The 12,832-nt window shown below is 44.1% G+C and overlaps 1 protein-coding gene across 1 annotated transcript in view; it reads right to left on the reverse strand.

The window, feature by feature from the left end:
* The window catches only part of LOC146763140 (sorting nexin-18-like), a 59,982-nt gene extending 51,903 nt beyond the window's left edge, over positions 1-8,079 (reverse strand). Inside the window, exon 1 of the mRNA XM_085571256.1 lies at positions 6,525-8,079. Within this exon, the coding sequence (XP_085427382.1) occupies positions 6,525-8,079 (1,555 nt within the window). The remainder of the gene's footprint in view (positions 1-6,524) is intronic.
* Positions 8,080-12,832: the final 4,753 nt, after the last annotated feature.

The following is a 12,832-nucleotide window of genomic DNA, read 5'->3' on the forward strand; positions in this document are numbered from 1 at the left end:
GAGGGTCATCTAGCTAGGTTTACATGCTTAGCTCTCAGACAATAAAGTTAGACTTCTGATGCCTAAAGATTTTTGCTTTTTATACATTTTATATATATTTGTAACATTGTAGACTGTTAATACATGGTTATATAGCTCCTAGTATTTTTCTTACCCTTTCTCTTAGATTTTAGAATAATAAGCTAACCCTTCAACCATTCCTGAAATTCTATTTAGTCTTATTCTCAAGAAAAGAACCTCTAACAAGGACATTTTGTTTTTCAACCAGAATCTGAAAAGATATAACAAGAAATAGAGCAAAGAAGCCCCTGGAACAATTCCAAGGGGCAGACCCAAGGGTGAGTTACTGGAGTAACCGATTTCCTATTGGATGTATTGGCTAGATATACTAATTAATTAACCTTATAAAAATTGTAGCAATTCTTTATCACTTGTGCACATACTCATGTTTTGTGCACCTGAAAGCTTTCATTAAAGATCTGATCTGCTTTTTATCTTGCCATTTTAACACTTGTTGCAAGGTTTTGTCCTTTTGTTCTTCGGCAACACCCCCTGGAAACTCTATATATCTGAGGGATGGAGGGGGGGAAAAGTGGATAAAGGAAAAATAGGGAGAGAAAAAACATGTCTGTGCAACAAATTTAAGAGGCAAGAAAGCAAGCAAGAGAAGAGAACTGTTTTTAAATTGATATAAAATTTTAGGTGTGCATTTTGTCCAGTCTGATTTACTTATGAACACACATACCCCCACTCAAAAAAACCTTAAAATCTTTATAAAAATCCAGGTTTCAGTGCTGCTTGGGGTTTTTCTATGCTTGAAATTTTGATGTATTCCCATATGGAATGATTTTTTTTACTATAATTTTGTGAGATATTCTAAAAATACTCCCAGTATATTGTTCAAATATTCTGTAGACATTTTTTGAATTAAGTTTGTTTTAGGTAAATAAGACCATTTGCCTTATTTTACTTTAACAAATGGTGACCAAGAAGCAAAAGAGTCATTCAGATATTTTTGAAAATAATTATTATAAATCTTGCCCTACAAACAATATGGAATTGCTGCTTACATCTTAGAAAACATTTAGGCTACTTTCTCAAATCTGTTTAAATTTTCCCCAAGTCAAGTCTGTTTTGCCCATGACAGTAATCTGAGTGATCTTTCCCTGTCATTATCTTCCCCCATGAGCCTTTCGTTATATTTTTGATTCCTTGTCTAGTTGAGGAAGCAAGTGACAGAGAGGCCTCCAGCCAGGGTCAACCCATCATAGTAGATCTTAAAAACATGCAAAAAGGCATTATCCATTTAAAATTAAGATGAGAGGCTGCTTTTCTTCTCAAAATTAGAGTCACTAAAATTAGCATTTCTTGACAGATACACCAGTTCTGCAAAAGAAATTACAGAAGTGCAACTCATTTTTCAAGCCTGTGGAGGACCAGGTGTAAGCATATTTTGTCTCAAACATTCTGTTACAAGAAAGATGTGATTGGAAGAGAGGGTCCAGCAGAAGTGGAGCAGCACTGTTCTGAGCCAACTTGCTGCTCTGCCTTGACTCGTGCCCCCATCAACTCTCCCTCCCCCCCAACTCACCGTTCTGAGGGAGGGCTCAAAGGGCTGAACAGCATGAAAAGTCTAGTTTACATGAGGCATGCACCAGATTAATTATAAAAGGAAACTGATAGCTTTCCCTCTTCTCTTTTCCCTCTTTTGCTTTCCTTGCTTCACCAGCTCCAGACTATCCATGCAGCAGTACCTATGGGGGCTCTAAGGATTGGTGATCTTTCTTTTCTCTCCCTTTTTTGCCTTTATTTCTCTTCTCCCTTGCTTTGCCTGGGCAAAGCACAGCTATCGTATTCTACCCGGTACTCTATACGAAAGTCTGTTGTGGGAGTGGGGAGCTTGTGTTAGTTTGTTGTGGCTTGTGATGCAGCACCTTTGAGAAGTTTTGTTGCAGGAGTTGAGAGCTTATTGAAGTGTACTGTAAATTAAGGGCTTGTTAGCCAATACCTTTTGAGAAGTGTATTGTAAAATGTAAGGACTTGTTAGCCAACAGCTTTTGAGTCTAAGCAGTGGGCTAGTTGCCAGAGTTAAGATGATTGTAGAATAAAACATATGAGCTCTCTGACCCTTGGTTTGGTGTCTTTGTTCTGCCTGATGAGAACTTATAATGAACATCACATCCCCTACCAGTGGGTTATGACAAAGCCTACTAAAATAGAAGTTGGTTCTCAACTGGCATATGGGAATTCAAATCTTTCCTTTGTCTCTTCCAGAGCAAGAAGTTCAACTTTTTCTTTTCTCACAGAACATTCCTTAAACACTGGGTGCTCTAGATGAAGGTGAGGAATCTTTTAAGACCTCCTATTAAAGTTATTGCAGTTTTATAAAATACTTACAGTATTAATAAGATAATAAACAGCTTCAAAATATTCACACAGTCCAGTGGTCTACATATTTTACACAAGTGACCAAAATGACAACCTCTTTTGGCACACTTCAGATCATGTATGGTATCTTCAACATGGGAGGCAGAAAGACCTGGACCCCAAAACAATAAAAGATCACAATAGTTAACACATTTTCCTGCTGATACACAGACAAAGCAATAGTAAGGCTAACATGGTTTTGGTTCATAATTCTAAGAGAAAAGATAAAGCCCAAATTGAGGGATTTTTTTTGTCTCTTGCTCAGAGATCCTCTGGCTTTCTTTTTGCAGAAGAAGAATTGCAGAAATTAAGCAAAAACCCCAGACATGCAGACTTCTCAGTCCATACCACAAAACACACTTCCAACTCGCACTAAGTACCTGCTCCACTATCTGCAGTAGAGCAAACCTATAACAGGACAAGGGAGTCATATTCTACCCACAGATATGGGTATGTTTTGAGCATAGCAGGCTTTATTTTTTGGTCCTTCTTAGGTCTAAGACAATATAGAAATGGAGTCTAGAAAATGCTTCAAGTTTTGCCCCAAGTGGATAATACATTCGCACGGTGTAGAAGAAAAATGGAAAAGTATTCCTAACTTCAGACTTCATGTTTTTAAAGTCATGGCCATGTAAGCAATATATCAAACAGCTTGTTGTTTCTACCACTTCTAAGGACACACACAAAGAAGTTGCACACTAGAAAACACTGAAAGATTTTTGCTTGGTCTATACAGACAATAATTCTCAAATACTGACAACTATCACAGTAAATTTAAAAGAAAGCTCTTATGTTGCAAGAACACCAAACAGCTCATATTTTCATCTGATCCAAAAAGTTATACCTTGTTAAAAGTAATTTTTCAAAGTAGTAAAACAGCAATATACTGGGAGTAAAAAACATCTTCCTCTCAGTTTTCTTCCAGTTTGCCTATTTTGTAAAGGGAACAATAAAAACAAACATTTAATCTGGCTCTAACCCTATTCCTATGATTAACATGGACACTCAAAAGACCAATATCTCAAACGCATGTGTCATGGTTAGACACTGGTCAAACACCAGGCACCCACGACAGCTGTTCATTCACCCTCCCCTCACACAGCTAGAATGAGGACAGAAAACACTCCAAGGGCAAAACAAGCTTGACTTAGAGCTATAAAGTGCATTTACTATTAAGAAGATCACAGCACAAAAATGATAAGTAAAATAAGACCTTAAAAACACCTTTTTTCCCCCAGACCCTCCCTCCTTCCCACCAACAGTGCATGGAGACAGGGAGTGGGGATTCTGGTCAGTTCATCACCTGAGGTTTTCTTCCATTGCTCAGGGAGAGGAGTCCTTCCCCTGATACACCGTGGGGTCCCTTCCCATGGGGGAGAGCTCTCCACCAACTTCTCCAGTGTGGTTCCAATCTTGCAAGCAAAAGTCCTCCCACAACTGCTGCAACATAAGTCCCTCCCACAGGCAAACAGTCCTCCCAAAACTGCTGTGGTGTACGTCACTCTTCCACAGGGTGCAGTCTTCCAAAGACAGACTGCTTCAGCCTGGAAGCAGGGGCTCCCTCTCTCCACCAGGTCTCTCACTGGATCACAGCCTCTTCCAGGCATCCACCTGCTCAGGCATGGGCACCTCCCCCATGGGCTGTGGGTGGATCTCTGCATTCCCCATGGACCTCCATAGGCTGAAGGAGGACAGCCTGCTTCCCCATGGTCTTCACCATAGCCTGCAGAGGAATCTTGGCTCTGGCACCTGGACCACCTCCTCCCCCTCCTCCACTGACCTTAGTGTCTCCATGTTGTTTCCCTCACATGTTCTCATCTCCTCTTCTTCTCTGTCTGGAACTAAAACTGCCCCCACTTTGTTTTTATTTTCTTCTTAAATATGTTATCACAGAGGCACTACCATAATCTTTAATTGGCCCAGCTTTAACCAGCATCATTGTCCATCTTCAGAGCCATCAGGGATTGGCTCTGCCAGACATGGTAGAAGCTTCTAGCAGCTTCTCACAGAAGCCACCTCTGTGGCCTCCCTGCTACCAAAAACCAGGCCATGCAAAATCAACACAGCATGCCATTTTCTAAAGGCAAATATGTACCAGGGATAATAGTGTTAAAGGCAGTTTTAGACAAGAGGTCCTGGAGCATCAACACCTGCACACAGACTGACTATACATTTCTCCAACCAGTTCCAAGACAGTGCTCTGGCACAAAATCAGCTCTTCACACATCATGCTCATGCACTGCTCTAGTGGAAGCTCAGTTAGATTATCTTTCTCTGGTTCAACATGGTAAACCTAAACAATAAGTGCAGATTTAAACAGAACTATAAGGGAAACAGACCTATGCAAACTGAAGGAAATATGGGTTAAGCACATTACTTATTATTCACAGTCCTCAGAGTAAAGTCTCCAGAATATTACATTGAAGAACTTTATATAGTCTTAAATCTTGAGGATACAGTATCTAAATAGTACATATCATCTGCTGTCTTATTCCACCTAATTAAAAATCTTTCCCTCTGATTTTTCCAGAAGTTTACAAATAATCCTATTTTTATTTGACAACTCATTCCAAAATTCTTTGCTCTCAAACATGAGGCATTATGGAGGTCATCCTTCTTTCCAAATTTAAAATACTTTAAAGTTGTTATCAGAACACAATGACATAGCAACAGAACAACTCCTTTAAGATTAGATTACACACTTCCCTTTTCTATTCAAAACAATATTGTTTAAGTTTCCACTCATAATTTTCAAGATTTGACAGAAGAATGGAAATCTGACTTTGATACATGTAATTTTAATGAAAAGCTTACTTTTTTAAAATAACAATTTGTTCACTTTATACCAACTTTGCCTCCTCAGTTTTTCCCAGCAATAATGCACACCTCCTGGAAGCCTGCCTTTTTGATCTATTGAAAAACTCTTCCTACTTTTTTACCATAAAACTCAAGGTACTGTTCCAGATGTAAAAATTTTGGAAATGACACATAAGGGTAAAAAAGATTGATTCACCATGGATGACAATTCAAGCTCTGCCTCTTGTGGAGTACAACATGGCCTACTAAGCTCCAAAATAATTTTCAATAAAGAAACTTGCACATTTTATCAAATAACTGTTACACATACTCATTTCTGTACTGAATATGTAATGTTTTCTTGGTCTCTTTCACAGCTCTTATCCCCACACATCCCTGATCATATATAACAGCAAAAAGAATGAATGATGGGCTAGTCTTTTCATAATGATGAATATATGATTAGTATTAACTTCATAGCTGGGAAATCATCTACACATATGCTATAAGCTTAGATTTGTCTGAACAAGTGTCACTAGTTATATAGCAGATGATATTTTTATATTTGGAGTTCCTTTTTCTCCAGTGGATCACAAAGCATCATACAAACAGCAACCTGAACCTCAGAAGCATGTTTCAGCTGGAAAGATGATAAAAGGATGACAGGTGAGCAACATCATTTTGTGATAATAAGGTCAAAGGATAAACAACTCCAACTAAGAACATCATGGCAGACCATCATCCTTACAAAGGTAGCAAGAGAGTTTCATGTATGGCTGAATTGACAAACCCCAGAAGCTTTAAACATCTCATCTGAATATCTGACACTGAAAAATGCACACACCACCATGTGCACCTCAAACAAACTAGTCAATCAGACTATTTCCATCTTCCATTTACTTCATATTTATCTACTAGATCAGAGATTTAAGATAACTAACATACATCAAAGAGTAACAGATATTTTCATACCACTTTGTCTTCAGGCTTTGTAAACAAGCCCATTAATCTTTAATGTATCAACAGTATAGGCATATGTGGTTTCTTTCAGATACACAAACACAGTAATCTCTGACCAATAAAATTCCCAACAATGTATAGACCTTTGGCACAGAATGCAAATTGCCACTGATGTGGTATTTTGTATTTTTAGCAACAGCTTACCTGAATAAACACTGAAAGATTTAACTCAAGGTCAGCAAGCCAGATGCAGAGCAAATTTAGCCCTTTGTCTCCATATCTGTGTGCATACCACTGAAACATAAAACTTAATTGTTTCAGAAAACATGTAAGGATGTTACCTTTCTGGACGTGGATGATATCTGGAAAGTTGGCCAAATGCCCCTGATACAGTGCTAACAAATCCATCAGAACATCGAGGTCCTGCCGGGGCTGATCTGCAAAGAGGTCCCCAATGGCATCATAGGCTTCTGCAGTGAAGGCTATGGCTTGGTTGAGGCCAGCCGAAAAGGCCTGCTGGTCCAGCTCAAATGCCTCACTGAGACACTTAAAGGAGTGTCCTACCTTCTGGTATTCCTTCTTGAAACCAGTGAATTGTTTGCGAGCAAATTCATTGGCTGTGTGATTAAGCTGCAGGGCACTTTCATCCATCTTCTTCATGAAGGCTTTGAAGCCATCCACCTGACTTTCTACTTCATGCAAGTCCAGGCCAGCCCCAGAGCCAGTAGGGACACTGATGGTCAGGAAAAAGTTGGCACCCACCATCTCATCCTTCTCAGCCTTGCGCTTGCCTTGTTTCCAGGTCTTTTCATCTGTGCTGGGACAGGTGAGGAAGTGCTGTAAGGCATCGCACTGAGCCAGCACGGGGTGGCTGCACATGTGGTCCATCCACCAGGCCAGGCCTTTGCGACGTTTGGAGATAAAGTCCTCCTCAAAGCGGCCAGTGGCCTGTTTCTCTGGCAAGTGGGGCACAGAGATGACAGGGAACTTCTCAGCCAGGCGCCCATAGAGCCAGTCAAAGTGCTTGTAGCGGCGGTGCACCTGCTGCCCAGTGTGGCTGGACACCAGCTTGTAGGCGATGTAACTCTTCATGCCCTTGAATTTAGTCTGTTTGGTGGGGTCCTCGATGGAGCACTGGAAAGGGTAGGGGTTCTCCTGCCACTCAGGGCCCCGGGGGCCCAGCACCACGCACAACTTGTCCCCGTCCTTCACAAAGCCTGATACCTCACCCAGCACGAAGGCCTCCCCACCAGACTTGACGAAGGTTGAGAAGCGGTTGAGGTTGCGGCTTACTGTGGCCAAACTCTTGGTACTGCTGCTGGGCAGGTGCAGGTGGCCTGCCAGGTGGCCACTGCGGGAGCTAAGGGATATCTCAGATTGCATGGACACGCGGTAGTGGCCAGAGGCCCGTCTGCCCGCCATCTCGTAGACGGGGTAGGAGCTGCTCAGGGAGACTGGCGCATCGGCCACCGTGGAGCTTTCGTCCCAGTCATCGTCCCAGTCGTCATCGCTGCCCTGGCTGAGCTGGTAGGAGCCGCCGTAGGGCGACGGCAGGAAAGGATACCCGGCGGCAGAGGGGGACAGGAAGAAGGGTTCAGGCGCCGCCGCCGCCGGGGCCTCTAGTGTCGCCGGCTTGAAGGCGGCGGGGGGCAGCAGCGGCTCTAAACCACCGGCAGGCAGGTTGGCATAGAGGGCGGGTGGCGGCGTCTCGGCGGCGCGGATCACCCGCACGTAGGAGGCCGGGAAGAGACCGCGGTCACCGTGGCTGTTGATACCCTCCAGCCAACCCTCGATGTCCTGCTCACTGCAGAGGCTCAGCACCTCGTGCTCCCGCAGCGAGATTTCCCCCGGGTTTTCCGATCTGAAGTCGTACAGCGCCCGAGCCTGCAGCGCCATGGCCCCACCGCCCAACCGCCCGCTGGGAGCTTCCCGCCGCCGCCCCTCACCTCACCACGCCGGCGTAGCTGTGCAGGAGAGCGCCGCGGCCCTCTGCGTCTGGCCCGCGGGGACGCTGCGGCGGCCAGCTCCCAGACCCGGCTTCACCTCGGCGGGCGAGGCAGGTGCAGAGGCCGAGTCGGCGGATATCTCACGTCGCCAGTTTCGCTAATACAGAGCCGAGAGGCAGGACAGAGGAGCCGAGAACAGAGAGGCCGCCCCCATCGATGGGCACGGTCTGGCCCGCCCCTTCCCCGCCCGGACCTTGACGTCCGACTGGCCGAGGAGTGAGCGCCAAACTCCGATCGTGCTCGCGCTCGCCCTCCCTTCCGCGACTTCTGCCCTTACACGAGAAAGGCACCCCATTCTCACAGCCATAACAACAACACGGTTATAATCTGGTAATGTTTTGAGTGGATTTTACCAAGTTTGGAAGGTTGGAATATTGCAAGTTCAGCTTCTTTAAATTTGTTGATTAAAATTTAATGTCTACAAGATTTTCATTACTTGAATGAATGATGATTACTTCCAACACTCCTCAAAGATGTTTCAGCACTTCTCCAAATTTGGAAAAGAACTTTGTGGGTCTTCTCAGATGCTTTGTTTTCTTTTCAGGGTTTCCATGTTGTGATAAGAATTTATGCTGTCCCTTCCTGAACTTTTTGTCAGTAAGTATATTACAGAATCACAGAATCACAGAATGAACAATGTTGGAAAAGACCTTTGAGATCATCAAGTCCAACCTATGGCCTAACCTAACACCTCCTCATCAACTAAACCATGGCACTGAGTGCCTTGTCCAGTCTTTTTTTAAACACATCCAGGCATGGTGACTCTACCACCTCCCTGGGCAGACAATTCCATTGCCCAATCACTCTTTCAGTGAAGAATTTTTTTCTAACGTCTAACCTAAACTTGCCCTGGTGCAGCTTAAGAGTATGTCCTCTCATTGTGTTAGTGGTTGCCTGGGAGAAGAGACCAACCCTCACTTGACTACAACCACCTTTCAGGTAGTTATACAGAGTGATAAGGTCTCCTCTGAGTCTCCTTTTTTCCAGGCTAAACAACCCCTGCTCCCTCAGCTGTTCTTCATAGGGCTTGTATTCCAAACCCCTCACCACCAGCATCGTTGCCTGTCGGAATCTGTGGTATTGATGATTCCAAGACTGTCTCCGAGCCCTGCAGCCAAAGAAGAAGTCGTAATTTGTCTGTGCTGTTTTTAAAGGCTGTTTATTCTTGCTTATCTATAATATGTTCTGCTGCCCTGCCGCAGGTCTGTCCTGCAAGGCAGTGTGTGGGGCTCTGCCCCTCAGTGGGATGTTACAAACATTATATACCAGAAACTACGTGTGCTATATTTACAATAATGTGCCAATATCTATCACCTATTGCGGTGGTGTGTTTTTCTTTCATTTAATATTTGTTTAATATCTGTTTACCCCCCCAACCCCCCAATCTCCTCCTCTCCCCAGTGTCAGTCTTCCCTAGCTCTCCCCCAACCCCCTCATCTCCAAGTGGTCAATCCTCCCTTTCCCTGCCCCTTTCCCTGGAACATTCCCTGTCTATTTAGTGAGGCTCAACACTCTATTGATCCATTTGTACTATTCCACCCCCCTGTTTCCCCTGATAGGTTTGTGATATGTTAGTTCTGCCCTAAACTCCTCCCCTGCTATTCCCTTAGTGGTTACTGTTCCTACACCCCTCCTCCTGAGTTCTGTATAAAACCTCTGCTCCCGCCCCCGAGGGGGTCTTGGGGCTCACTGAATAAAACCATCCCGTTCACCCCCCAAGTCCCGTGTCGCCTTCGTCTGTCCCCGTGCGCCACGAACTGAACTGCAGAGCTTGCAGGGGGAAGCGGCCGCCCGTTCTCTTCCCTCACCGTCCGGCCCGGCATGGCTCGGAGTGCCACGGCGAGAGGAGCGCATGCCGCGCCACAACAACCTATGTTGAACAGTGTGTCCCCAGGCTAAACCAATAGAAAAATGCCAACACTACAGTGAAACATGGAGGGCATGAAGAAGAAAAAAAAGAACAAGACACATCCAATTTCCTCCATCTTGTCCCCTTTGAACCCCTTATCTAGAATCCTAAAATTTTACTTTTGCACCCATGCCACACTTAATTATTACTTATGTTATAAATGAGAATTTATTCAGCCAGATTAAAAATAAGGAAAAAAAAATGTATTAGCGGTCAAATTCTATCTAGCTAGCCACAGAAAAAGACAGTGCCGAGCCTGGGAATCAGCCCTGGGTGTTCCACAAGGAGTCAGCCACAGGAGAGGTTTTCCCCTATGCCCACACACCTCCATCCTGACCCAAGCCGTTTTTATAGGGAAAATTCCGCCTGAGGCCAAGATTTCAGCAATCAGTCTTTTCTTCTATTCAGAGCCTATAGGTTAATAAGATTTTCTTTTTTGGTGATGAGGAGAAATAATTCAGTGTCCAGAGTAGGTGAATTCCTGATGAGATTTTACGGGAAGGTTGCATTCACATGTATTTGTTTGATGATTTCCATGATATCCATCTTGGGCCTTTTATGCGATGATCAGCACCCGATGATCAACACTTGGAGTCCCAATCGTCAGCACCTGGAGACCTGAGACGGCCCATCTCCTGGTGAGCCACCTCCTTTTACTTGTAAATTAGTTTCCAATATACATCCAGTCTCACCTGCAAGGGGGGGAACTAATACAAATGGGCATAATCTAACAAGTATCCAATATTACATATTTCATACGAGGAATGGCACGAATTATATTTACTACACATAACAATCCCCCACCTTCTATATTAACTCATTAATTCACGCCTTAATTTCTACCTCTATTCACTCTCAAGGTAGTGTATTCACTACCTTGAGACTGGCTTTTAGTCTACATCTGGAATTTCTTGGTAAATTTTGTAGTTTTGTTCTTTTCCTTTTATTTGTCTTTCAAATTTTGCTAGAGCTTCAGATGCCCTGCTGTGAGGAATTCCTTCTCCCAGTGTCATTATTTTTGGTACCTGATTTGTTTTTCTAAGGGCAGCTTCTAAGTCTGTGGGTAAAGATGCTATTTGCATCCCCTGTACCACCGAATGGATGAGTCTTATAAAACAGGGGATGAGACAGGGTAGGAAAAAGACTCTTGCTACTGAACATAAAATGACGAAAATTATTTTCTTCTACCAATCCCCATCAAATAAATGATTCCTCCACGATGCCTGGAGAAGTGAGTTCCACCTTTTTACTGGAACATGGGCTACCCGTTAAACTTTTGTGGCTAGATTTCTAATGGTTTCCCCATAATCATCTATTTCCACACAGCACTGAGATTCGTTACATTTTTCACATACACCTCTTTCTCCAGCTAGTAAGTAATTAAGGGCTATCTGCGGTGGTGTGTCTTTAATTTGATTTTTGTTCAATATCTGTTTCCCCCCCTGTCCTGGTTTGTAAGATAAGCTTGTATTCTATTTGCCATCTGTTGGAGGTTGGGCAGGTTTGTTATTTTTTCCAAGAACAATGGTTTGCTCCGAAGAGGTAATGGTTTGTTAATGGGCCATTGACTGACTCACTGCAGGGCTGGTAAGGTAACACCATCCCATTGTGAGATGCTCCACCCAGAGGGGGAAGCAAAGCACTCTTTTATTGGATAAAATGGGTACCTTTTGGGGGACAGAGCAGCACTCTCTTTGCGGGATTTCCCAGAGAAGCAGCTCCTTCGGCAGGATTCCCAGGGAAGCGGCTAGAGCGCGGTGAGGCGGCAGCGGCGGAGCTCGGAGGCAACCCCGGCGCAGAGGAAGACCGGCCCAACTGCCACCAGATCTTCAGAGAAAACTATACCCTTCTAAAGATTACCACTTCAGCTGCAATTCATCCGTCACTGCAAGAGGAGCAGCTATCATTTCAACCGGACTGCTACCAACACCCCGAATCCTCAGGTTGTGGACTTTATCACTAGTTTTGTTTGTACTGATTGCATTTGCCTTTTTTTAAATTGTTATCTAGTTTTCTCCTAGTAAAGAACCTTGGTTTGATAAGACAGGAGTCTGTGAAGGAGGGCAAAAGCCTCCTTTGCAATGGAGAAGGTAAACCCCCTCCCTCCGAATTACTAGGATTTTTAAATTAAAAGGCTCTCAGGCAAAGATATGGGAATGGGAGTAACAATTCTTTACTAGGAGAAAACTAGATAACAATTTAAAAAGGCAAATGCAATTGGTACAAACAAAAACTAGTGATAATGTCCACAACCTGAGGAGTTGGGGTGTTGGTAATCGGTGGAAATGATAGCTGCTCCTCTTGCAGTGGCTGATGAATTGCAGCTGCAGTAGTGATCTTTAGAAAGGTATAGTTTTCTCTGAAGATCTGGTGGCAGTCGGGTTGGTCTTCCTCTGCGCCGGGGATGCCTCCGAGCTCCGCCGCCACGGCCTCACCGCGCTCCGGCCGCTTTTCTCGGGAGTCCTGTCGAAGGAGCTGCTTCTCTGGCAATCCCCCCAAAGAGAGAGAGCGAGCTGCTTCTCCCCAAAGAGCTACCCCTTTATCCAATAAAAGAGTGCTTGTCTTCCCCGTCTGGGTGGGACATCTCACAATGGGATGCTGTTATATTTACCAGCCCTGCATTGAGTCAGTCAATGGTGCATAAACAAACCATTACCTCTACCGGGCAAACCATTGTCTTTGGGAGAGATAACAAACCTGCCCAACCTTCGACAGATGGCAAATAGAATACAAG

This window comes from Lonchura striata, chromosome W (genome assembly GCF_050655825.1).
Source record: "Lonchura striata isolate lonStrDom1 chromosome W, ASM5065582v1, whole genome shotgun sequence".
Lineage (NCBI taxonomy): Eukaryota > Metazoa > Chordata > Aves > Passeriformes > Estrildidae > Lonchura > Lonchura striata.